Below are 27,336 nucleotides of genomic sequence, written 5' to 3' on the forward strand. Positions count from 1 at the left end.
CTTTCAGCCCTGAAGGAACCGGAAGCCCAGAAGAACGGTAGGCTTCAAGAATTGGTTCCTTGATCCACCGAGCCAAGGTTAACTTGGAAGCCTGGCCAGCGACAAGGACAAAGAGCGCATCCGAGCGGCGCAGGGGCGCCGTACGAGAAATGCAGAGTCTGAGTGCTCTCACAAGATCTAACAAGTGCAAATCCTTTTCACATTGGTGAACTGGATGAGGGCAAAAGGAAGGTAAGGAGATATTCTGATTGAGATGAAAAGGGGATACCACCTTAGGGAGAAATTCCGGAACCGGACGCAGAACCACCTTGTCCTGGTGAAACACCAGGAAGGGGGCTTTGCATGACAGTGCAGCTAGCTCAGACACTCTCCGAAGTGATGTGACTGCCACTAGGAAGACCACCTTCTGCGAAAGGCGTGAAAGAGAAATATCCCTCATTGGCTCGAAAGGTGGTTTCTGAAGAGCCGTTAGCACCCTGTTCAGATCCCAGGGTTCTAGCGGACGCTTGTAAGGAGGGACTATGTGGCAAACCCCCTGCAGGAACGTGCATACCTGTGGAAGCCTGGCTAGACGCTTTTGAAAAAACACAGAGAGCGCCGAGACTTGTCCCTTAAGAGAGCCGAGAGACAAACCCTTTTCCATTCCGGATTGAAGGAAGGACAGAAAAGTGGGCAAGGCAAATGGCCAGGGAGTAAAACCCTGATCAGAGCACCAGGATAAGAAGATCCTCCACGTCCTGTGGTAGATCTTGGCGGACGTTGGTTTCCTGGCCTGTCTCATAGTGGCAATGACCTCTTGAGATAACCCTGAAGACGCTAGGATCCAGGACTCAATGGCCACACAGTCAGGTTGAGGGCCGCAGAATTCAGATGGAAAAATGGCCCTTGAGACAGCAAGTCTGGTCGGTCTGGTAGTGCCCACGGTTGGCCCACCGTGAGATGCCACAGATCCGGGTACCACGACCTCCTCGGCCAGTCTGGGGCGATGAGGATGGCGCGGCGGCAGTCGGACCTGATCTTGCGTAACACTCTGGGCAGCAGTGCCAGAGGAGGAAATACATAAGGCAGTCGAAACTGCGACCAATCCTGAACTAATGCGTCTGCCGCCAGAGCTCTGTGATCTTGAGACCGTGCCATGAATGCCGGTACCTTGTTGTTGTGCCGGGACGCCATTAGGTCGACGTCCGGCTTCCCCCAGCGGCAACAGATCTCTTGAAACACGTCCGGGTGAAGAGACCATTCCCCTGCGTCCATGCCCTGGCGACTGAGAAAGTCTGCTTCCCAGTTTTCTACGCCCGGGATGTGAACTGCGGAGATGGTGGAGGCTGTGGCTTCCACCCACAGCAGAATCCGCCGAACTTCCTGGAAGGCTTGCCGACTGCGTGTGCCGCCTTGGTGGTTGATGTATGCCACCGCCGTGGCGTTGTCCGACTGAATTCGGATCTGCCTGCCTTCCAGCCACGGCTGGAACGCCTTTAGGGCTAGATACACTGCCCTTATCTCCAGAACGTTGATCTGACGGGAGGACTCTGGCTGAGTCCAGGTACCCTGAGCCCTGTGGTGGAGGAAGACCGCTCCCCACCCTGACAGACTCGCGTCCGTCGTGACCACAGCCCAGGATGGGGGCAGGAAGGATTTCCCCTTCGACAAAGAAGTGGGAAGAAGCCACCACTGAAGGGAGGCCTTGGCTGCCCGAGAAAGGGAGACGTTCCTGTCGAGGGACGTCGACTTCCTGTCCCATTTGCGGAGAATGTCCCATTGAAGTGGACGCAGATGAAACTGCGCAAATGGAACTGCCTCCATTGCTGCCACCATCTTCCCTAGGAAGTGCATGAGGCGCCTCAAGGGGTGCGACTGGGCTCGAAAGAGAGATTGCACCCCTGTCTGTAGTGAACGCTGTTTGTCCAGCGGAAGTTTCACTATCGCTGAGAGTATGAAACTCCATGCCGAGATATGTCAGCGATTGGGTCGGTGTCAATTTTGACTTTGGGAAATTGATGATCCACCCGAATCTCTGGAGAGTCTCCAGAGCAATGTTCAGGCTGTGTTGGCATGCCACCCGAGAGGGGGCCTTGACAAGAAGATCGTCTAAGTAAGGGATCACCGAGTGTCCCTGAGAGTGTAGGACTGCTACCACTGTTGCCATGACCTTGGTGAAGACCCGTGGGGCTGTCGCCAGGCCGAAAGGCAGTGCCATGAACTGAAGGTGTTCGTCCCCGATGGCGAAACGCAGGAAGCGCTGATGCTCTGGTGCAATCGGCACGTGGAGATAAGCATCCCTGATGTCGATTGATGCTAGGAAGTCTCCTTGGGACATCGAGGCGATGACGGAGCGGAGAGATTCCATCCGGAACCGCCTGGTCTTCACGTGTCTGTTGAGCAGTTTGAGGTCCAGAACGGGACGGAAAGATCCGTCCTTTTTTGGCACCACAAACAAGTTGGAGTAAAAACCGAGACCCCATTGCTGAAGGGGAACAGGGATCACCAGTCCTTCTGCCTTCAGAGTGTTCACCGCCTGAAGAAGAGCATCGGCTCGCTCGGGGGGCGGAGATGTTCTGAAGAAACGAGTCGGAGGACGAGAGCTGAACTCTATCCTGTAACCGTGAGACAGAATGTCTCTCACCCATCGGTCTTGGACATGTGGCAACCAGGCGCCGCAAAAGCGGGAGAGCCTGCCACCGACCGAGGATGCGGTTTGGGGAGGCCGAAAGTCATGAGGAGGCCGCTTTGGGAGCGGTTCCTCCGGCGGTCTTTTTAGGACGTGACTTAGACCGCCATGAATCAGAGTTCCTCTGACCCTTCTGTAGCCTGTTGGACGAGGAGAATTGAGACCTGGCTGAGGGCCGAAAGGACCGAAACCTCGATTGTACCTTCCGTTGTTGAGGTCTGTTTGGTTTGGACTGGGGTAAGGACGAGTCCTTTCCCTTGGATTGTTTAATGATTTCATCCAATCGCTCGCCAAACAGGCGGTCGCCAGAAAATGGCAAACCGGTTAAGAACTTTTTGGAAGCAGAGTCTGCCTTCCATTCACGTAGCCACATGGCCCTGCGGACTGCCACTGAATTGGCGGATGCTACCGCCGTACGGCTCGCAGAGTCCAGGACAGCATTCATGGCGTAGGACGCAAATGCCGACGCCTGAGAGGTTAAAGACACAACCTGCGGAGTAGAGGCACGTGTGACTGCATTAATCTCAGACTGACAAGCTGAGATAGCTTGGAGTGCCCATACGGCTGCGAATGCCGGAGCAAAAGACGCGCCTATAGCTTCATAGATGGATTTCATCAGGAGCTCTATCTGCCTGTCAGTGGCATCCTTGAGTGATGCACCATCAGCCACTGCAACTATGGATCTAGCCGCCAGTCTGGAGACTGGAGGATCCACCTTGGGACACTGAGCCCAACCCTTGACTACGTCAGGGGGGAAGGGATAACGTATGTCATTAAGGCGCTTAGTAAAGCGCTTATCCGGAAAAGCTCGGTGTTTCTGGACTGTATCTCTGAAGTTGGAGTGATCGAAAAACGCACTCCGCGTACGTTTGGGAAAACGAAATTGGAATTTCTCCTGCTGAGAAGCTGACTCCTCAATCGGAGGAGTTGGAGGAGAAAGTTCTAACACCTGATTGATGGACGCTATAAGGTCGTTTACTATGGCGTCCCCTTCAGGTGTATCAAGGTTGAGAGCGGCGTCAGGATCAGAGCCCTGATCTGCCACCTCCGCTTCATCCTCCAGAGAATCCTCATGCTGAGACCCTGAGCAGTGTGATGAAGTCGAGGGAAGCTCCCAGCGAGCCCGCTTAGCCGGTCTGGGACTGCGGTCCGTGTCGGAGTCCTCACCGTGGGACCTATGAGTCGCCCCAGGAGCACTTTGCTGCTCCAACCGAGGGGGGCCTGGGGGCAATGATTAAACAGTGCCCGGGGCCTGTGTTACCGGTCTGGACTGCAAAGCTTCTAGTATCTTAGCAGACCATCTATCCATAGACTGAGAAAGTTTGTCAGCGAATACTGCAAACTCTGTCCCTGTCACCTGGACAGTGGCAGCAGGTGGTTCCACCGGGGCCGAGGTTCCCACCAGTGGCTGAGACTCCGGCTGAGTGAGTGTCACAGGGGCCGAGCATTGCACACAATGAGGGTAGGTGGAACCTGCAGGTAGCATAGCCGCACATGAGGTACAGGATGCAAAATAAGCCTGTGCCTTGGCACCCTTGCTTTTTGCGGACGACATGCTGTTGTCTCCTCTTAGAGCAATCAGTGAGGGTATATAGCCAAAAGCAAATAGTGTGGCCGTACAGAGTAAATGTATACAATATAAGCATATAATATATACACTTCGGCACCCAGGGGGGCCAGCACCTAGTAACAGGTGCGGCTTACCGACCGCCCGCAGCGGTTGTGTGACCACCAGATTCCCTGCCTGGGCCTCCCAGAGCTGTGGAGCTCGGTGTTGTCCCCCTCTGAAGTTCTCCAGCGACAGAAGTGCTGATAGGAATGGCTGCCAGCGTTCTGAGAGGAGGAGGGAGCCGTGGGCGTGCCTCAGAAAGTGCGGGAATCTGGTGCCCCGCAGTGCTCAGTGACGGGGGAGGAGGATACCTCCGTATGCTCCAGCCCTCACCGCTGACATGCAGTCTAGCGTCCCGCCCTCACCCCTGACTGGCTGGCCCGGGGGCGGGAGTTTGCGGTACTAGGCCGCAAAAGCCGGGGACTAAATTTATTAGCGCGGCCGGCAAACAAGCGCGGTCGGCGCGGTAGTCCCGGCGACGCAAAACACCCGGCTGGTGCTGCAGCGTCCGTTACACAGGCGCTCTATGCGCCGTCCCCAAGGGGACACAGAGTACCTCAGAGGAGCAGGGCCTGTCCCTGACGATACCCGGTCTCCTGTCCAGCAGATTCCCCCAGGGGCTGCGGAGGGAGCACGGTCCCATGCCTGGTGACCGGTTAGGATCCCACTTCACCCAGAGCCCCTAAGGGATGGGGAAGGAAAACAGCATGTGGCTCCAGCCTGTGTACCCGCAATGGGTACCTCAACCTTAACAGCACCGCCGACCAGAGTGGGGTGAGAAGGGAGCATGCCGGGGGCCCTGTTATGGGCCCTCTTTTCTTCCATCCGATATAGTCAGCAGCTGCTGCTGACTAAATTGTGGAGCTTGCGTGCATGTGTGCCTCCTTCAACACAAAGCATAAAAACTGAGGAGCCCGTGATGCACGGGGGGGTGTATAGGCAGAGGGGAGGGGTTTACACTTTTAAGTGTAATACTTTGTGTGGCCTCCGGAGGCAGAAGCTATACACTCAATTGTCTGGGTCTCCCAATGGAGCGACAAAGAAAACCTTTTTGGGTTTCCTTGCCCTCTTGAAGGAGACCCCATGGTCAGTGGTAGTGGATGGGGGATCCTCCACATGCAGAGTTTGGTTGATTGCTGCTATAAGGGAGTCTATTGCAGTTTGATCATCTGGGTAGGGTGAAACCAAGGAATCATCCTGGTACAAACAGCATTCTCCCTCCTCCAGCTCTTCAGAAGCCGTGGAGCGTGTGGGAGAGCCTGCCCTGTGTGCTCCCGAGGGAGAGCCATGGGGGCCATGAGAGAGTGCTGGAGACACCCGGCCGTGTGCTCTTTTTCTGATCCCTGCAACCGGTGAAGCATGGGCCCGGATTACCTCAGAAGAATCCTTCATAGGGGTATCCTCAGGCTGCGTTCCGTCCAGGGGCCCAGAAGGGTGTGGAGGATGACATTGCATAGCCAGAACCAGGTTCTGTGACAGTTTTTCCATGGGTTGGGACAGAAACGGTGCCCATTCTGGTGTGCTGGGAGCCCTAGGCTCTGGGCTGATGGTTGCGGCGGTGGTGGCGGGAAGGGGGGGGAGGGTTTGGGGGGCTATAGGGGCACAGGACTACACAGAGAGAAGAGGTGTGTTTAAGAGGTAGCTCAGCGTGGCAGGCAGTGCAGGCTGAATAATAGACTATGTGAGCCTTAGCCCTCTAAGTACCCTTAGAATTCTGCATGTTCCTAATAGGAGTATGCCAGGAGGGGGAGCAATGATATGCAGAGCTACAAGTGAAGCAGTGGAAAGCAAGGATTGTATTTGCTTCGGTGTACCTCACCAGAATCAGCTGATGGCCCTGCGTCCTCAGGAAGGAGTCTCTGTGGAGATCTTCGGGCGTTTTCCTGGGGGGGGGCGGGGCTTATCGCGGCCCTCGGGGGCAGGGCTTAGCGCTAAAAGAGCGCCAAGAGAAGGGAATTTTGTTTACTTACCGTAAATTCCTTTTCTTCTAGCTCCAATTGGGAGACCCAGACAATTGGGTGTATAGGCTATGCCTCCGGAGGCCGCACAAAGTATTACACTAAAAGTGTAAAGCCCCTCCCCTTCTGCCTATACACCCCCCGTGCTCCCACGGGCTCCTCAGTTTTGGTGCAAAAGCAAGAAGGAGGAAAAAAAATTATAAACTGGTTTAAAGTAAATTCAATCCGAAGGAATATCGGAGAACTGAAACCATTCAACATGAACAACATGTGTACACAAAAAAACAGGGGCGGGTGCTGGGTCTCCCAATTGGAGCTAGAAGAAAAGGAATTTACGGTAAGTAAACAAAATTCCCTTCTTTGTCGCTCCATTGGGAGACCCAGACAATTGGGACGTCCAAAAGCAGTCCCTGGGTGGGTAAAATAATACCTCGTGATAGAGCCGTAAAACGGCCCCTTCCTACAGGTGGGCAACCGCCGCCTGAAGGACTCGTCTACCTAGGCTGGCATCCGCCGAAGCATAGGTATGCACCTGATAGTGTTTCGTGAAAGTGTGCAGGCTCGACCAGGTAGCCGCCTGACACACCTGCTGAGCCGTAGCCTGGTGCCTCAAAGCCCAGGACGCGCCCACGGCTCTGGTAGAATGGGCCTTCAGCCCTGAGGGAACCGGAAGCCCAGCAGAACGGTAAGCTTCGAGAATTGGCTCCTTGATCCACCGAGCCAGGGTTGATTTGGAAGCCTGTGACCCTTTACGCTGGCCAGCGACAAGGACAAAGAGTGCATCCGAGCGGCGCAGGGGCGCCGTACGAGAAATGTAGAGTCTGAGTGCTCTCACCAGATCTAACAAGTGCAAATCCTTTTCACATTGGTGAACTGGATGAGGACAAAAAGAGGGTAAGGAGATATCCTGATTGAGATGAAAGGGGGATACCACCTTGGGGAGAAATTCCGGAACCGGACGCAGAACCACCTTGTCCTGGTGAAACACCAGGAAAGGGGCTTTGCACGACAACGCTGCTAGCTCAGACACTCTCCGAAGAGAGGTGACTGCTACTAGGAAAACCACTTTCTGCGAAAGGCGTGAGAGAGAAATATCCCTCATTGGCTCGAATGGTGGTTTCTGAAGAGCCATCAGCACCCTGTTCAGATCCCAGGGTTCTAACGGCCGCTTGTAAGGAGGAACGATGTGACAAACCCCCTGCAGGAACGTGCGTACCTGTGGAAGTCTGGCTAGGCGCTTCTGGAAAAACACAGAGAGCGCTGAGACTTGTCCCTTAAGGGAGCCGAGCGACAAACCCTTTTCCAGTCCAGATTGAAGGAAGGACAGAAAAGTGGGCAAGGCAAAAGGCCAGGGAGAAAAACTCTGAGCAGAGCACCATGACAGGAAAATTTTCCACGTCCTGTGGTAGATCTTGGCGGACGTTGGTTTCCTAGCCTGTCTCATAGTGGCAATGACCTCTTGAGATAATCCTGAAGACGCTAGGATCCAGGACTCAATGGCCACACAGTCAGGTTGAGGGCCGCAGAATTCAGATGGAAAAACGGCCCTTGAGACAGCAAGTCTGGTCGGTCTGGTAGTGCCCACGGTTGGCCGACCGTGAGATGCCACAGATCCGGGTACCACGACCGCCTCGGCCAGTCTGGAGCGACGAGGATGACGCGGCGGCAGTCGGCCCTGATCTTGCGTAACACTCTGGGCAACAGTGCCAGCGGAGGAAACACATAAGGGAGCTGAAACTGCGACCAATCCTGAACTAAGGCGTCTGCCGCCATAGCTCTGGGATCTTGAGACCGTGCCATGAACGTCGGTACCTTGTTGTTGTGCCGGGACGCCATGAGGTCGACGTCCGGCACCCCCCAGCGGCAACAGATCTCCTGAAACACGTCCGGGTGAAGGGACCATTCCCCTGCGTCCATGCCCTGGCGACTGAGATAATCTGCTTCCCAGTTTTCCACGCCCGGGATGTGAACTGCAGAGATGGTGGAGGCCGTGGCTTCCACCCACATCAAGATCCGCCGGACTTCCTGGAAGGCTTGCCGACTGCGTGTGCCGCCTTGGTGGTTGATGTATGCCACCGCTGTGGAATTGTCCGACTGAATTCGGATCTGCTTGCCTTCCAGCCACTGCTGGAACGCTTTCAGGGCAAGGTACACTGCCCGTATTTCCAGAACATTGATCTGAAGTGAGGACTCTTGCCGGGTCCACGTACCCTGAGCCCTGTGGTGGAGAAAAACCGCTCCCCACCCTGACAGACTCGCGTCCGTCGTGACCACCTCCCAGGATGGGGGTAGGAAGGATTTCCCCTTCGATAATGAAGTGGGAAGAAGCCACCACCGAAGGGAAGCTTTGGTCGCCTGAGAGAGACGTTCCTGTCGAGGGACGTCGGCTTCCTGTCCCATTTGCGAAGGATGTCCCATTGAAGAGGACGCAGGTGAAACTGCGCGAAAGGGACTGCCTCCATTGCTGCCACCATCTTCCCCAGGAAGTGCATGAGGCGCCTCAAGGGGTGTGCCTGACCTTGAAGGAGAGATTGTACCCCCTTCTGTAGCGACCGCTGCTTGATCAGCGGAAGCTTCACTATCGCTGAGAGGGTATGAAACTCCATGCCAAGATATGTCAGCGATTGGGCCGGTGTCAGATTTGACTTTGGAAAATTGATGATCCACCCGAAACTCTGGAGAGTCTCCAGAGTAGCGTCGAGGCTGTGTTGGCATGCCTCTTGAGAGGGTGCCTTGATCAGGAGATCGTCCAAGTAAGGGATCACCGAGTGACCCTGAGAGTGGAGGACCGCTACTACAGTAGCCATAACCTTGGTGAAAACCCGTGGGGCTATTGCCAGGCCGAACGGCAGTGCCACGAACTGAAGGTGTTCGTCTCCTATGGCGAAGCGCAAGAAGCGCTGGTGCTCTGGAGCAATCGGTACGTGGAGATAAGCATCTTTGATATCGATCGATGCAAGGAAATCTCCTTGGGACATTGAGGCGATGACGGAGCGGAGGGATTCCATCCGGAACCGCCTGGTCTTTACGTGTTTGTTGAGCAGTTTCAGGTCCAGGACAGGACGGAAAGACCCGTCCTTCTTTGGGACCACAAACAGGTTGGAGTAAAAACCGTGACCCTGTTGCTGAAGAGGAACGGGGACCACCACTCCTTCTGCCTTCAGAGTGCCCAGCGCCTGCAGAAGAGCCTCGGCTCGCTCGGGAGGCGGGGATGACCTGAAGAATCGAGTCGGGGGACGAGAGGTGAACTCTATTTGGTAACCGTGAGATAGAATGTCTCTCACCCAGCGGTCTTTTACCCGTGGCAGCCAGGTGTCACAAAAGCGGGAGAGCCTGCCACCGACCGAGGATGCAGATTGCGGAGGCCGAAAGTCATGAGGAAGCCGCTTTGGTAGCGGCACCTCCGGTGGTCTTTTTAGGACGTGACTTAGACCGCCATGAATCAGAGTTCCTTTGATCTTTCTGAGGCCTTTTGGACGAGGGGAATTGGGACCTGCCCGCGCCCCGAAAGGACCGAAACCTCGACTGCCCCCTCCTCTGTTGGGGTATGTTCGGTTTGGGCTGGGGTAAGGATGTATCCTTCCCCTTGGATTGTTTGATGATTTCATCCAAACGCTCGCCAAACAATCGGTCGCCAGAAATTGGCAAACTGGTTAAGCGCTTTTTGGAAGCAGAATCTGCCTTCCATTCCCGTAGCCACAAGGCCCTGCGTAGTACCACCGAATTGGCGGCTGCAACCGCCGTACGGCTCGCAGAGTCCAGGACAGCATTAATAGCGTAAGACGCCATTGCCGACGTCTGAGCGGTTATGGACGCCACCTGCGGCGCGGAAGTGCGTGTGGCTGCGTCAATTTGCGCTTGACCTGCTGATATAGCTTGTAGCGCCCATACGGCTGCGAATGCTGGGGCAAAAGAAGCGCCGATAGCTTCATAAATGGATTTCAACCAGAGCTCCATCTGCCTGTCAGTGGCATCTTTGAGTGAAGCCCCATCTTCCACTGCAAGTATGGATCTAGCCGCCAGTCTGGAGATTGGAGGATCCACCTTGGGACACTGAGTCCAACCTTTGACCACGTCAGGGGGAAAGGGATAACGTGTATCCTTAAGGCGCTTAGAAAAACGCTTATCTGGACAATCATGGTGATTCTGGACTGCCTCTCTGAAATCAGAGTGGTCCAGAAACATACTCGGTGTACGCTTGGGAAACCTGAAACGGAACTTCTCCTGCTGAGAAGCTGACTCCTCCACCGGAGGAGCTGAGGGAGAAATATCCAACATTCGATTGATGGACGCAATAAGATCGTTCACTATGGCGTCCCCGTCCGGAGTATCAAGATTGAGAGCGGCCCCAGGATCAGAATCCTGATCAGCTGTCTCCGCGTCATCAACCAGAGATTCCCCCCGCTGAGACCCTGAACAATATGATGATGTCGAGGGAATCTCCAAGCGAGCTCGCTTAATCGGTCTGGGGCTGGGGTCCGTGTCAGAGCCCCCAGCCTGGGATCTATGAGATACCCCGGGGGGACATTGTTGGTCCAACTGAGGGGGGCCAGGGAACAATGATTCAACAGAGTCCCTGTGCTGAGATACCGGTCTGGACTGCAAAGCTTCTAGTATCTTAGCCATAGTTTCAGAGAGTTTATCCGTAAAGACTGCAAACTCCGTCCCTGTCACCTGGAGAGTGTCAGCAGGTGGCTCCCCCTGGGCCCCTCTTAGCAGAGGCTCCGGCTGAGCAAGTGCAGTAGGGGCCGAGCAGTGCACACAATGAGGGTCAGTGGAACCTGCCGGTAGCGGCGTCGTACATGCGGCGCAGGCAGCATAGTAAGCCTGTGTTTTGGCACCCCTGCCTTTTGTGGGCGCCATGCTATTGTCTTCCCTGAGCAACACAATAGGGATAAATAGCCAGAAAACAACTGTGCACTATACAGTGTAAAGTATATACCATAAACATATAATTACACTTCTGCACAATGGGGCTAGCACCACAGGTGCTGCTTACCACCCGCTTAAAGCGGTTGTGAGGCCACCAGAATCCCTGCCTGGGTCTCCCAGAATTTGTCCCCCTCTGCAGCGTCCGAGGAGCTGACAGGAATGGCTGCCGGCGTCCTGAGGAGAGGAGGGAGCCGTGGGCGTGACCCAGAAAGTGCGGGAACTGGTGCCCCACAGTGCACAGTGAGGGGGGTGGAGTATGCAAAGCATTCTCCAGCCCTCATTGCTGCTCGTCTGTACAGCGTCCCGCCCTTCCCCTGCTTGTCAGGGCTGTGGGCGGGAGGAAGAAAGACTAGGCCGCAAAAGCCGGGGACTCAAGTAATAAGCGGGCCGCCGTAAAAGCGCGGCCGCGCGGAAGTCCCCGGCGCACTACAAGTCCCAGCCGCGCCTCAGTGTTAAACATGGCGGCGGCGGTCAGCGCGGTAGTCCCCCTACATAAACACACTCAGCGACGCTGAGTGTGTAATGGCACATTTAACCCGGTCAGCGCCGCGGTCCCCGGTGCACTAGCACACCCAGCAATGCTGGAGTGTTGCTGTGCTCGGTCCCCACGGGGACACAGAGTACCTCCAAGTAGCAGGGCCATGTCCCTGAACGATACCCGGCTTCAATCCAGCAGGCTCCCAGGAGTTGTGGATGAAGCACGGTCTCAGTGCCTGGAGACCGATAGGATCCCATTTCACCCAGAGCCCTAAGGGGGATGGGGAAGGAAAACAGCATGTGGGCTCCAGCCTCCGTACCCGCAATGGATACCTCAACCTTAACAACACCGCCGACAAGAGTGGGGTGAGAAGGGAGCATGCTGGGGGCCCTATATGGGCCCACTTTTCTTCCATCCGACATAGTCAGCAGCTGCTGCTGACCAATCTATGGAGCTGTGCGTGCATGTCTGCCTCCTTCGCACAAAGCATAAAAACTGAGGAGCCCGTGGGAGCACGGGGGGTGTATAGGCAGAAGGGGAGGGGCTTTACACTTTTAGTGTAATACTTTGTGCGGCCTCCGGAGGCATAGCCTATACACCCAATTGTCTGGGTCTCCCAATGGAGCGACAAAGAAAGTCAGTGTGCCCCCCTGCTGTCGGTAGTAAAAAAAAAAACAGCGGGAAGGGAGCTTCTGAGTCAGCACACAGCTACCAGTAGATTATCTCTGCAGGATTACCTGCAATCAACAAGGGACTTTCCCCTACTCCAGCCAGCACGCAGCTATGGTGGGAATAAAAGAGTAAATTCAGTAGTCCTGGGAGCCTTCCCTGCACCGTCTTTCTCCCTTGTTTGGGAAACCAGCCCCACCTTAACACTGCCTCAGTCCAGGCAGTGGAATAGCAGAGTCAGCCTGCTGTGTCCAGCCACACAGGTGCAATGTATCAACTCAGAGCCTGCAAAGAGGGGCTGAGGAATTGTGCCTCTACCCTGGGCTGTGGAAACCCGGTGTCTGTGGGACCCGTCGTACAGTAAAAGGCAGCCCAGGATCCAGCGTCGCAGGAGGGGGTACGTGGAGGCGACACTCCGCATTCCCGCCCGTTGATGGTATTGGGAGATCGGTCCCTAGGGGAAACCGTCGCCCTCAAAAAATATCAAAACCTTGAAAGGATGTGCCTCCTACAGACACTAAGCTAAAACTGAGGTTGCCTTGCCCGGCCAGGGGGTGTATACTGCAGAGGAGGAGCTAATGCTTTTTGCATCTATTTATGGTTTTAACATCCCCACCAAGCAGACGATGAACATTGCCCCAAATGTAAACAGCCGAAAACGGACTTATACCACGGGATTTGGCAGTGCTCAGAAAGTCAGAAATTTTGGGGAAAAATGAAGACACTTATAGAAAAGAAGGGAATTTTGTTACTTACCGTAAATTCCTTTTCTTCTAGCTCCAATTGGGAGACCCAGACGATTGGTGTATAGCTACTGCCTCCGGAGGCCACACAAAGCATTACACTAAAAAGTGTAAGGCCCCTCCCCTTCTGGCTATACACCCCCCGTGGGATCACGGCTGCTCAGTTTTAGTGCTAAAGCAAGAAGGAGGAAAGCCAATAACTGGTTTAAACAAATTCAATCCGAAGTAACATCGGAGAACTGAAACCGTTCAACATGAACAACATGTGTACCCGAAAAAAACAAAAATCCCGAAGGAAACAGGGCGGGTGCTGGGTCTCCCAATTGGAGCTAGAAGAAAAGGAATTTACGGTAAGTAACAAAATTCCCTTCTTCTTCGGCGCTCCATTGGGAGACCCAGACGATTGGGACGTCCAAAAGCAGTCCCTGGGTGGGTAAAGTAATACCTCAAGTTAGAGCTGCAAAACAGCCCTCTCCTACGAGGAGGCAACCGCCGCCTGCAGGACTCTTCTACCTAGGCTGGCGTCCGCCGAAGCGTAGGTATGCACCTGATAATGTTTGGTGAAAGTGTGCAGACTCGACCAGGTAGCTGCCTGGCACACCTGTTGAGCCGTAGCCTGGTGTCGTAATGCCCAGGACGCACCCACGGCTCTGGTAGAATGGGCCTTCAGCCCTGATGGAACCGGAAGCCCAGCAGAACGGTAGGCTTCAAGAATTGGTTCCTTGATCCATCGAGCCAGGGTGGATTTGGAAGCCTGCGATCCTTTGCGCTTACCAGCGACAAGGACAAAGAGTGCATCCGAGCGGCGCAGGGGCGCCGTGCGGGAAATGTAGATTCTGAGTGCTCTCACGAGATCCAACAAATGCAAATCCTTTTCATACCTATGAACTGGATGAGGACAAAAGGAAGGCAAGGAGATATCCTGATTGAGATGAAAAGAGGATACCACCTTAGGGAGAAACTCCTGAATCGGGCGCAGCACTACCTTGTCCTGGTAAAAAAAACAGGAAGGGAGCTTTGGATGACAGCGCTGCCAGCTCGGATACCCTCCGAAGAGACGTGACCGCTACCAGAAAGGCCACTTTCTGTGAGAGCCGGGAAAGTGAAACATCTTTCAGAGGCTCGAAGGGCGGCTTCTGGAGAGTAACTAGTACCCTGTTCAGATCCCATGGATCTAACGGCCGTTTGTACGGAGGGACGATGTGACAAACCCCCTGCAGGAACGTGCGTACCTGAGGAAGTCGTGCTAGACGCTTTTGAAAAAATACCGATAGCGCTGAGACTTGCCCTTTAAGGGAGCCGAGCGATAAGCCTTTTTCCAAACCAGATTGCAGGAAGGAAAGAAAAGTAGGCAATGCAAATGGCCAGGGGGACACTCCCTGTGCCGAGCACCAGGATAAGAAAATCTTCCACGTTCTGTGGTAGATCTTAACAGACGTGGGCTTCCTAGCCTGTCTCATGGTGGCCACGACCCCTTGAGATAATCCTGAAGATGCTAGTATCCAGGACTCAATGGCCACACAGTCAGGTTCAGGGCCGCAGAATTCAGATGGAAAAACGGCCCTTGTGACAGTAAGTCTGGCCGGTCTGGTAGCGCCCACGGTTGGCCGACCGTGAGATGCCACAGATCCGGATACCACGACCTTCTCGGCCAGTCTGGGGCGACGAGCAGGGCGCGGCGGCAATCGGACCTGATCTTGCGTAGCACTCTGGGCAAGAGTGCCAGAGGGGGAAACACATAGGGCAGTTGGAACTGCGACCAATCTTGCACTAAGGCGTCTGCCGCCAGAGCTCTGTGATCGCGAGACCGTGCCATGAAAGTTGGGACCTTGTTGTTGTGCCGGGACGCCATTAGATCGACGTCCGGCCTTCCCCAGCGGCGACAGATTTCCTGAAACACGTCCGGGTGAAGGGACCATTCCCCTGCGTCCATACCCTGGCGACTGAGGAAGTCCGCTTCCCAGTTTTCTACGCCGGGAATGTGAACTGCGGATATGGTGGAGGCCGTGGCTTCCACCCACATCAGAATCCGCCGGACTTCCTGGAAGGCTTGCCGACTGCGTGTCCCGCCTTGGTGGTTGATGTATGCCACCGCTGTGGAGTTGTCCGACTGAATTCGGATCTGCTTTCCTTCCAGCCACTGCTGAAAGGCTTGTAGGGCAAGATACACTGCTCTGATTTCCAGAACATTGATCTGAAGGGTGGACTCCTGCTGAGTCCACGTACCCTGAGCCCTGTGGTGGAGAAAAACTGCTCCCCACCCTGACAGACTCGCGTCTGTCGTGACCACCGCCCAGGATGGGGGTAGGAAGGACCTTCCCTGTGATAATGAGGTGGGAAGAAGCCACCATTGAAGAGAGTCCTTGGCCGTCTTGGAAAGGGAGACTTTCCTGTCCAAGGACGTCGACTTCCCGTCCCATTGGCGGAGAATGTCCCATTGAAGTGGGCGCAGATGAAACTGCGCAAACGGAACTGCCTCCATTGCTGCCACCATCTTCCCCAGGAAGTGCATGAGGCGTCTTAAGGGGTGCGACTGGCCCTGAAGGAGAGAGTGCACCCCTGTCTGTAGTGAACGCTGCTTGTTCATCGGAAGCTTCACTGTCGCTGAGAGAGTATGAAACTCCATGCCAAGATATGTTAGTGATTGGGTCGGTGACAGATTTGACTTTGAAAAGTTGATGATCCACCCGAAAGTCTGGAGAGTCTCCAGCGCAACGTTCAGGCTGTGTTGGCATGCCTCTTGAGAGGGTGCCTTGACAAGTAGATCGTCCAAGTAAGGGATCACCGAGTGTCCCTGAGAGTGCAAGACTGCTACCACTGCTGCCATGACCTTGGTGAAAACCCGTGGGGCTGTCGCCAGACCAAACGGCAGGGCTATGAACTGAAAGTGTTCGTCTCCTATAACGAAGCGTAGAAAACGCTGGTGCTCTGGGGCAATCGGCACGTGGAGATAAGCATCTTTGATGTCTATTGATGCTAGGAAATCTCCTTGAGACATCGAGGCAATGACGGAGCGGAGGGATTCCATCCGGAACCGCCTGGTTTTCACGTGCTTGTTGAGCAGTTTTAGGTCCAGAACAGGACGGAAAGAGCCGTCCTTTTTTGGCACCACAAATAGATTGGAGTAAAAACCCTGACCTCTTTCCAGAAGAGGAACAGGGATCACCACTCCCTCTGCCCTTAGAGAGCACACCGCTTGGAGAAGAGCATCGGCTCGGTCGGGATGTGGGGAAGTTCTGAAGAACCGAGGCGGAGGACGAGAACTGAAATCTATCCGGTACCCGTGAGACAAAATGTCTGTTACCCACCGGTCTTTGACCTGTGGCAGCCAAATGCCGCAAAAGCGGGAGAGCCTGCCACCGACCGAGGATGCGGAGAGAGGAGGCCGAAAGTCATGAGGCAGCCGGCTTGGAAGCGGTTCCTCCGGCTGCTTTCTTTGGACGTGAGTGAGTCCGCCAGGAATCTGAGCTCCTCTGCTCCTTCTGAGTCCTTTTGGACGAGGAGAATTGGGTCCTGCCCGAACCTCGAAAGGACCGAAACCTCGACTGTCCCTTCCACTGCTGAGGTTTGTTTGATCTGGGCTGGGGTAAGGAAGAGTCCTTACCCTTGGACTGTTTAATGATTTCCGCCAATTGCTCACCAAACAGCCTGTCTTGAGATAATGGCAAACTGGTTAAGCATTTTTTGGAAGCAGAATCTGCTTTCCATTCTTTTAACCATAAGGCTCTGCGTAAAACCACCGAGTTGGCGGACGCCATTGACGTACGGCTGGTAGAGTCCAAGACCGCATTGATAGCGTAAGTCGCAAACGCAGACATTTGCGAGGTCAAGGACGCCACTTGCGGCACTGATGGACGTATGATCGAGTCCACCTGCGCTAGACCAGCTGAAATAGCTTGGAGTGCCCACACGGCTGCGAATGCTGGAGCAAACGACGCACCGATAGCTTCATAGACAGATTTCAACCAAAGGTCCATCTGTCTGTCATTGGCATCTTTAAGTGAAGCCCCATCTTCCACTGCAACTATGGATCTAGCCGCAAGCCTGGAGATTGGGGGGTCCACCTTTGGACACTGGGTCCAGCGTTTGACCACGTCAGGGGGAAAGGGATAACGTGTATCCTTAAGACGTTTGGAGAAACGCTTATCTGGAGAAGCATGGTGTTTCTGGACTGCTTCTCTGAAGTCCGCGTGGTCCAGAAAAGAGCTCAATTTACGTTTGGGATACCTAAAATGGAATTTCTCCTGCTGTGCTGCTGCATCCTCCGCTGGAGGAGAAATATCCAGCAGTCTATTGATGGCCGCTATAAGATCATTCACCATGGCGTCACCATCAGGGGTATCCAGGTTGAGAGCAGTCTCAGGATTAGACTCCTGATCACCTAGTTCTGTCTCATCATACAGAGAATCCTCTCGCTGAGACCGACCAGCGTGATGACGCCGAGTGTCTCTCCCAGCGAGCTCGCTTAGGCTGCCTGGGACTGTCGTCCGAGTCAGAGCCTTCGGCCTGTGATGCCTGGGACCCCCTTGGAGCACGGATTAGTTCCAACTGAGGGGGACCGGGGAACATTGAATCAGCAGTGCCCATGGTCTGAGTGACCGGCCTGGACTGCAAGGTTTCTAGAATTTTTGTCATAGTCACAGACATCTTATCAGCAAAAACTGCAAACTCTGTCCCCGTCACCGGGGCAGGGCTCACAGGCGTCTCTGCCTGGGCCACTACTAGCATAGACTCCGGCTGACGAAGTGGCACAGGGACCGAACATTGCACACAATGGAGGTCAGTGGAACCTGCCGGTAGATCAGCCCCACATGCGGTACAGGCAGCATATGAAGCCCGTGCCTTGGCACCCTTGCTTTTTGCGGATGACATGCTGTTGTCTCCTCAGAGCAATATAGGGGTATAAGCCAAGAAGCGACCGTACAGTGCAATATATATATATATGTACAAACAAAAGTACACAAAAACAACACTGTGGCACTAGTGGGGTCAGCACTTAGGTGCTGCTTACCGCCCGCTTAATAGCGGTTGTGTGGTCGCCAGAATCCCCTGTCTGGGTCTCCCAGGGCTATGTCCGTTCTCCAGCTCAGACTGCGTGCAGGAATGGCTGCCAGCGTCCTGTGAAGAGGGGCGGGCCGTGGGCGTGCTGCAGACAAAGAGCGGGAACTGGCGTCCCACTGTGCCCAGTGAGAGGGCTGGAGTATGTAAATAAGACTCCAGCCCTCGGCGCTGACTACTGTACAGCGTCTCTCCCCTGCCCTGACTGACAGGGCTGGGGGCGGGAACGAACGTAACTAGGCCGCAGAAGCCGGGGACTAGATTTATCAGCGCTGCCGTCGTAAAAGCACGGTCGGCGCGAAGTCCCCGGCGCACCACAAGTCTCAGCCGCGCCGCTGTCTCCATGGCGGCCGGCGCGGTAGTTCCCCACATAAACTCACTCAGCTAAGCTGCAGTGAGTAAAACCCAGGCGCGCAGCGCTACTGTCCCCGGCGCACTAGAACACCCAGCAACGCTGGAGTGTGTCTGTGCCTGTCTGCACGGGGACACAGAGTACCTGAATGTTGCAGGGCCTTGTCCCTGATGGTACCCAGCTCCGTATCCAGCAGGATCTCCGGGTCTGTGGATGGAGCCCGGCCTCAGAGTCTGGAGGCCGGTAAGATCCCACTTCACCAGAGCCCTCAGGGGGATGGAGAAGGAAAACAGCATGTGGGCTCCAGCCTCCGTACCCGCAATGGGTACCTCAACCTTAACAAACACCGCCAACAAAAGTGGGGTGAGAAGGGAGCATGCTGGGGGCCCTTTAGTATGGGCCCTCTTTTCTTCCATCCGATATAGTCAGCAGCTACTGCTGACTAAACAGTGGAGCTATGCGTGGATGTCTGACCTCCTTCGCACAAAGCTTGAAAACTGAGCAGCCGTGATCCCACGGGGGGTGTATAGCCAGAAGGGGAGGGGCCTTACACTTTTTAGTGTAATGCTTTGTGTGGCCTCCGGAGGCAGTAGCTATACACCAATCGTCTGGGTCTCCCAATGGAGCGCCGAAGAAAGTATGGGAAGTGGAAATGGAACTAGACCCATTGTTATGGATTTTCCACCACAGGACTAAAGAAAAGGAAGGAGGAGGAGATACACGGGGGACCACGATTCCAAGACTCTTCCATAATATTGCTATGATAGGGAAAAAGGCCCTACTACGCAGATGGCCCGAGGAATCTGTTCCATCAGAGGAAGAGGTGGTCAGATTAAAAAGCTGCTCAATATTGAACAGTTGGAAGCCGAAAGAAATAAGGACGAACTAACGGGAAACTTTTTTAAAAATGGAAGAGATTAATAGTACAACAGTATGGAGTTGCAGAAATACGGAAAGTGGTATCTCCTTTCACTAATACGGAATGGTATCTACTGGGAGACTTGCAAGGCACATTGGGAAAGCTGAAAATACACACGCAGTAGAGACACGACAGTTGGGCGAGACGAGGGTTTCAGAGAAATAGGGCTTCAAACGGGAATCAGAATATAGAGGAGCTGTGTGTTCTTTCGAGACTTATACCTGGTGTTCTGTGTATTAAAAATGTTGGGGGGGATAAAGTGGGAATAAAAGAGGGTGGGTTAAGACAAGGGTGGGTAAATTGGTAAGGTGAATTTATTCTTGTTCAAATGTTAGATATATTGTAATGATTCTGAAAACTGCAATAAAATTTGTGTTTAAATAAAACAAAAAATGAGCGAATTTTCAAAGCAATTTTAGACAGATTTCTGTCAAAAAAATGAATAAAAATCGTTGAATGGGCCAAATGTTTTGATCATTTTAACATTGCATTTTTTTTTTAAAAGGAGAGATACTGTAACTCAAATAAAGAGAATTTTGTTTACTTACCGTAAATTCTTTTTCTTATAGTTCCGACATGGGAGACCCAGACCATGGGTGTATAGCTTCTGCCTCCGGAGGACACACAAAGTACTACACTAAAAAGTGTAGCTCCTCCCTCCGAGCATATACACCCCCTGGATGACCAAATCTAGCCAGTTTAGTACAAAAGCTGAAGGAGGACATCCACCCACAAGTAGAGACAGAGCAAAACCCGGAACAACCGGAACCTCTGACTACAACAACAGCCGGTGAAAACACACGGAACAAGAAAACTGCCAACAGGCAACAGGGAGGGTGCTGGGTCTCCCATGTCGGAACTATAAGAAAAAGAATTTACGGTAAGTAAACAAAATTTTCTTTTTCTTCATCTTTCCTTATGGGAGACCCAGACCATGGGACGTCTCAAAGCAGTCCATGGGTGGGAAATAAACAGAAAACTGAGAAGTAGGCAAAACCTAACTTCACAAATGGGCGACAGCCGCCTGAAGGATGCCCAAGCTCGCATCTGCCGAAGCATGAGCATGCACTTGGTAGTGCTTTGAAAAGGTGTGCAGACTAGACCAAGTGGCAGCCTGACAGACCTGCTGAGCCGTAGCCTGGTGCCTGAAAGCCCAAGAGGCACCGACAGCTCTGGTCGAGTGTGCCTTGATCCCCGGCGGGGGAGGCACCTGAGTACTCTGGTAGGCATCGGATATGGCCGACCTAATCCAACGAGCTAGGGTCGGTTTAGAAGCCGAGAGACCCTTGCGCTGACCTGTGGTCAGCACAAAAAGAGAGGTCCACCGCCTAAGAGCGGCGGTGCGTGACACATAGATCCGGAGCGCCCGCACCAGATCTAAAGTATGCAACGCTTTCTCAAAGCGATGAACAGGGGCCGGACAAAGGGAAGGCAATGAAATGTCCTGGTTAAGGTGGAAAGGAGACACCACCTTAGGAAGAAAGTCCGGAGTCGGACGGAGAACTACCTTGTCTTGGTGAAAAAACAAAAAAGGTGACTCCGAAGAGAGCGCGGCCAAATCAGAGACTCTCCTGAGAGAAGTTATGGCCACCAGAAAGACGACTTTCTGTGAAAGTCGAAACAAAGAAACTTCCCTAAGAGGCTCAAAGGGGGGTTTCTGTAAGGCCGTGAGGACCAGATTAAGGTCCCAGGGATCCAAAGGCCGCCGGTAAGGTGGAATGATGTGAGATGCGCCCTGCATGAAGGTGCGCACCTGAGCCAGTCGAGCGATACGCCGCTGAAAGAACACTGACAGAGCCGAGACCTGTCCCTTAAGAGAATTGAGGGATAGTCCTAGCGGCAGACCGGACTGTAGAAAGGACAGTATGGTTGGCAAGGAAAAAGGCCAAGGAGCATGGCCGGAAGAACGACACCAGGACAGGAAAATTCTCCAAGTCCTGTGGTAAATTTTTGCCGAGGAAGACTTCCGAGCCTGAGTCATAGTGAAGATGACTTCGGGAGGAATGCCGGAAGCCGTCAGGATCCAGGACTCAAGAGCCACGCCGTCAATCTGAGAGCCGCAAAATTCTGGCGGAAAAACGGACCTTGAGAGAGAATGTCTGGGCGGTCCGGGAGACGCCACGGCACCTCTACGGACAGACGGAGCAGGTCTGGGTACCAAGCTCGCCTGGGCCAGTCTGGGGCGATGAGTATGACCCGACAGCCCTCCATTCTGATCTTGCGCAGGACTCTGGGCAAGAGAGCTAGAGGGGGAAACACGTAAGCCAGACGAAACTGGGACCAATCCTGAACCAGCGCGTCCGCTGCAAAGGCCTAAGGATCGTGGGAGCGAGCCACGTAAACCGGGACCTTGTTGTTGTGCCGGGATGCCATTAGATCCACTTCCGGAGTGCCCCACTTGCGGCGGATCGACCGGAACACTGCCTGATGCAGAGCCCACTCGCCGCTGTCCACGGTTTGACGGCTGAGATAATCTGCCTCCCAGTTTTCCACGCCTGGGATATGGACTGCGGATATGGTGGACTTTGAGTCCTCCGTCCACTGCAGGATGCGTTGAACCTCCAACATTGCCAGGCGGCTGCGAGTCCCGCCCTGGTGATTGATGTAGGCAACTGCTGTCGCGTTGTCTGACTGGACTCGAATGTGCTTGCCCGCCAACAGGTGGTGAAAGGCTACGAGAGCTAGGAGCACAGCTCTGATTTCCAGCACATTGATCGAGAGGACTGATTCGGACGGAGTCCAAATGCCCTGTGCTCGGTGGTGGAGAAATACTGCTCCCCAGCCGGAAAGACTGGCATCCGTGGTGAGGATCACCCAGGACGGGGTCAGAAAGGAGCGTCCCTGAGATAGAGAGAGAGGCCGAAGCCACCACTGAAGAGAGCTCCTGGCTTGTGGCGACAGAGCCACCAACCTGTGCAAGGAAGAAATCCGCTTGTCCCAACAGCGGAGAATGTCCAGCTGCAGAGGACGCAGATGGAACTGGGCAAAGGGAACCGCTTCCATTGACGCCACCATCTGACCCAGCACCTGCATAAGGTGCCTGATGGAGTGACGGCATGGCCTCAACAGAGAGTGCACCGCCAGATGGAGGGACTGCTGTTTGACTAAGGGCAGCTTGACAAGTGCCGGCAGAGTTTCGAATTGCATCCCTAGGTACGTGAGTTTTTGGGTCGGGGTCAGAGTGGACTTGGGCAGATTGACAAGCCACCCGAATTGAACAAGAGTGGCGAGAGTGAGCGAAACACTCCGCTGACAGTCTGCGCTGGATGAAGCCTTGACAAGAAGGTCGTCCAGGTAAGGAATTACTGCCAACCCCTGGAGGTGCAGGACCGCAACCACTGCTGCCATGACCTTGGTGAATACTCGAGGGGCCGTGGCTAACCCGAAGGGGAGAGCCACGAATTGGAAATGTTCCTCTCCGATTGCAAAACGTAGCCAACGCTGGTGTGAAACTGCAATTAGCACATGCAGATAGGCATCTCTGATGTCGATGGATGCCAGGAAATCTCCTTGGGTCATTGAGGCAATGACTGATCGAAGAGACTCCATGCGAAAATGCCGCACCTGAACATGCTTGTTGAGAAGCTTGAGATCCAGGATGGGCCGGAAGGAACCGTCCTTTTTGGGGACTAGGAAGAGATTTGAATAGAAACCTCTGAACCGTTCCCTGGCGGGAACCGACACAATTACTCCGTTGGCCTGCAGGGATGCCACGGCCTGAGAGAAGGCGGCAGCCTTGGAGCAGGGGGGAGTTGACAGAAAAAATCTGTTTGGCGGGCTGGAAGAGAACTCTATCCTGTAGCCGTGGGAGATGATATGCCGCACCCACTGGTCGGAGACGTGTTGAAACCACACGTCGCCAAAGTGGGAGAGCCTGCCACCGACCAAGGACGTTGCTGGCTCGGCCAGATAGTTAAGAGGAGGCTGCCTTGGTGGCAGCAGCTCCTGCGGACCCTTGTGGACGCGGCTTCTTGCGCCAGGTGGGCTTCTGGTCCTTGGCCGAGTTAGTGGACGAGGCCGAGGGCTTAGAGGATGACCAGTTAGAGGAACGAAAGGAACGAAACCTCAACTGGTTCCTGCCCTGGACAGGTTTCCTGGCTTTAGTCTGTGGCAAGGAAGTACTCTTCCCGCCAGTAGCCTCCTTAATAATTTCATCCAGCTGTTCACCGAACAGCCTGGACCCAGCAAATGGGAGCCCAGCAAGGTACTTCTTGAGGAAGCATCCGCCTTCCACTCACGAAGCCACAAGATCCTGCGGATAGCGAGGGAATTGGCGGAGGCCACCGCAGTGCGGCGAGAGGCCTCCAGCATGGCAGACATGGCGTAGGCTGAAAAGGCTGAAGCCTGGGAAGTTAAAGCAACCAATTCAGGCATAGAGTCCCTAGTGAGGGTATGCATCTCCTCCAGAGAAGCAGAGATGGCTTTGAGAGTCCACAGTGCTGCAAAAGATGGGGAGAACGAGGCCCCTGTCGCCTCATAGACAGACTTGGCCAGGAGGTCAACCTGGCGGTCAGTGGGATCCTTGAGTGAGGTGCCATCAGCCACAGATACAACTGTCCGGGCTGAGAGTCTAGACACCGGAGGGTCCACCTTTGGTGAGAGAGCCCACTCCTTGACCACCTCTGGTGGAAAAGGAAAACGGTCATCAGAACCACGCTTAGGAAAGCGTTTGTCAGGACAGGCTCTGGGCTTGGACACAGTGGTCTGAAAACTGGAGTGGTTAAAGAACACACTCCTTGGTCTCTTAGGCAAAGTAAACTGGTGCTTTTCTGCCAGAGAGGGTTGCTCCTCTGATACTGGCGGATTGAGGTCCAGTACAGTATTAATGGACGCAATCAAATCACTAACATCTGCATCCCCCTCAGTCAGATCAATGGGGCACATAGAGGTAGCGTCCGAGCCCCCAGTAAAGACATCCTCCTCGTCCTGCGAATCGGCTCGTGAATCGGAGCCGCGGGACGAGGAAGGAGAGGGGTCCCTGCGTTTCCTTTTAGGAGGACGGGGTGTGGGAGCAGATGAAGAATCCTCTGTGAGCTCTGGAGAGCGAGCCGAAGCAGCAGAGGCACCCTGTGAAGGGGGCTGATGCATGCTCAGCAGAGTCCGGGACAGCTCTCCCATGGAGTCAGCAAAGGACTGGGAGATAGACTTAGTAAACAATTCTACCCAAGCCGGGGGTTCAGCCACCGGGGCCGGAGCAGCCTGAGGGACCACTGGGGAGACTCCAGGCTGAGGCACCACCATGTTAGAGCAGGCATCACAATGAGGATATGTGCTCGGTTCAGGCAGTACGAGCTTACATGCAGTGCATATTGAGTACAGCCTTGCAGCCTTGCTCCTAGTGTGAGACATGCTGCCGAGGTGGAGGCTCTGCAGTAAGAACACACTCCTTCAGAATGACCCCCAGAGAGTGTATAATAAAGTCCACAACCAGAGGTTGTGGCTTACCAGACCGAATTGTATGCCCTCCGGATCCCACAACTCAGACCCCCAGACAGGTTGCAGAGATGCAGCAGCCAGCGCCGATCAGTGTGAGAACGCTGAGAAAATGGCGCCGGAGTGAGGAGGGGGGGAAACATCTCAGAGAGGAGTGTCCTCCCCTCTGCTGAACGGCCGGTGGGCGGCGCCGTACTGTCCCTCTGCATGACTGACATGCAGGGGCAGTGAAACTGAAAGTAGGCCGCAGCTGAAGCCGGGGACTAAATTTTACAGTGCGGCCGGCGAGCAGGCACCCTCGGCGCGGTTCTCAGGGGAAACCCAGAGAACCGGCCGGAAATGTCACCAAAATAACTAACACACTCTCCCCAACAATAAAAAATGCAAGGGACCCCCTGACAATAACGTCTCAATACTTAGCTTGAGAGACGCAGGGCCAGGTCCCTGAGGGATGAGTGCTCCGTCCGGCAGGGTCCTGAGAGGGCTGCGGATGGAGACCGGTCTCCTGCAAAGCAGTGAGAACCGTGCTGGCTCCCACTTCAAGCCAGAGCCCGAGGGATGGTGAAGGAGCGCGGCATGTAAAGGCTCCAGCCTTGAAATCAACCTTAACAGCACCGCCGACACAGTGGGGTGAGAAGGGACATGCCGGGGGTCCAGCTTGGACCCGCTTTTCTTCCAACTCTTTAAAATCAAAAATCAGATGAAAATGCATGTGTGATCCTCCTGAACACAAAGCATTGAACTGGCTAGATTTGGTCATCCAGGGGGTGTATATGCTCGGAGGGAGGAGCTACACTTTTTAGTGTAGTACTTTGTGTGTCCTCCGGAGGCAGAAGCTATACACCCATGGTCTGGGTCTCCCATAAGGAACGATGAAGAAAGTAATTTTGGCATTTGCTTTATTTTTTTCCCCTTTACAGCAGACCTGGGCAAACTTCAGCCTATGAGCCACATCTGCCCGCTGGCTGTTCCAGCCTGGCACATGGACTAAGACAGCCAAAGGGCTAAAAATAGTGGCCCACGGGACGCACCATTCTCTTTGCCAGTTTCCTGATGTCACCACTATCCTCAGGATGCATACAGCAGTGAATACATTGGTGGTGAATGGAGACGCCGGCTTCATTCTGCATCAATCAGTATGTGAGACTGCAGACTCTATGATGTCACATACATATATACTATATACTGTGTGTGTGTGTGTATATATATATATATATATATATATATATATATATATATATATATATAATAAATATATACATATACACACACACACACACATATACAGTATATGTGTTATGTCAGGACTCACGCTAACTAAAAAGACTGTAGGACTCATCCTGTATATAGAGGGCTCCAAAATATATGGAGCTCATTCTGTAAAAAGGTGACTCTGGGTGCTCATACTGTATATAGGATGGCTCATACTGTATATAGAGAGGCTACATGAGGCTCTATATATAGAGAGGCTAGGTAGGGGCTCACTATATATAGGGTGTTATGTGAGGGATCCCACTGTACATAATGTGGCTATATGGGGCTCAGTCTATATTTGGGGTATTTTTCTGTATTTATAGGGACTATGGGGGCTCATACTGTATGTAGGGGCCTGTATGGGGGCTCCTAATGTATATAAGGAGGTGTCAGCATACATAATTATGCTCAATATTAAGTGACATTAATTTAAAATAATTAGAATTAATGTTAATTTTGAGCAGAATTTCAGCCTATTGGTTCGCCCCTCCAGTGACTGTCTCACATTGCGCCCTCTGGAAAAGTTTTGCCCACCCCTACCTATAAGTTAAATAAGTTATGTTTTTATAAATTGAACCTTAATAGATTTGGTTACACACAATATCTTTAATTTTATTTAATTTTGGATGGAGGAAGAGGAATCATTTTTTTTAGCTCTCATAGGAGACTTGAAACTACAATTGTTTATGTATAATATATGCTGCAGTAATGCAGTCTGTGGCTGGGATTCACAGAACCACTAAGATGGCTGTGATGGGGGCTGCAGCTGGTCTCTGACTGCCATAACAAAGCTTAGATACATTCTCTGGGGGGTGATGGACATTAAAGCGATTAAAACCAATTAAATGTTGCTCTCAGACCTTGACTGTGCATTTCAATTAAACCAACTGGAAATCGCTGTCTGCATAAAAACAGCTGGTGCCAGCCCTTTGTGTTAGGGCTCGGATCAATACACACATCGGACATACTATTACATCCCATGTAAGAAAGGGGTTAAAAATATTCCAATAACAAAATGTTTCATAAAATAATCAGACAAAACTAAAGGATATCTTCGGGAACAAGGGACAACACTTTGTCCCAGCACTGCTTATTCTCCAGGATGTCCTGACCCACCAAGGCGTATTGTTCAAAGTATCTCTCTACAACCATAATGGATTTCCTGCAAGATACAGAACCAGGATTACTGCCAGGATAACAGGATAAAATGCTAAAAAGGACAATTATCTAAAGTTTTAAAAAAAAAAAACAAAAAACAAAACC

General features: G+C 53.4%; 1 protein-coding gene across 1 annotated transcript in view; it reads right to left on the reverse strand.

Moving 5' to 3' along the window:
* PRIM1 (DNA primase subunit 1) overlaps positions 1-27,336 on the reverse strand; it is a 157,426-nt gene that overhangs the window by 81,537 nt on the left and 48,553 nt on the right. Inside the window, exon 7 of the mRNA XM_075337039.1 lies at positions 27,126-27,235. Within this exon, the coding sequence (XP_075193154.1) occupies positions 27,126-27,235 (110 nt within the window). The remainder of the gene's footprint in view (positions 1-27,125; positions 27,236-27,336) is intronic.

This window comes from Anomaloglossus baeobatrachus, chromosome 2 (assembly GCF_048569485.1).
Source record: "Anomaloglossus baeobatrachus isolate aAnoBae1 chromosome 2, aAnoBae1.hap1, whole genome shotgun sequence".
Lineage (NCBI taxonomy): Eukaryota > Metazoa > Chordata > Amphibia > Anura > Aromobatidae > Anomaloglossus > Anomaloglossus baeobatrachus.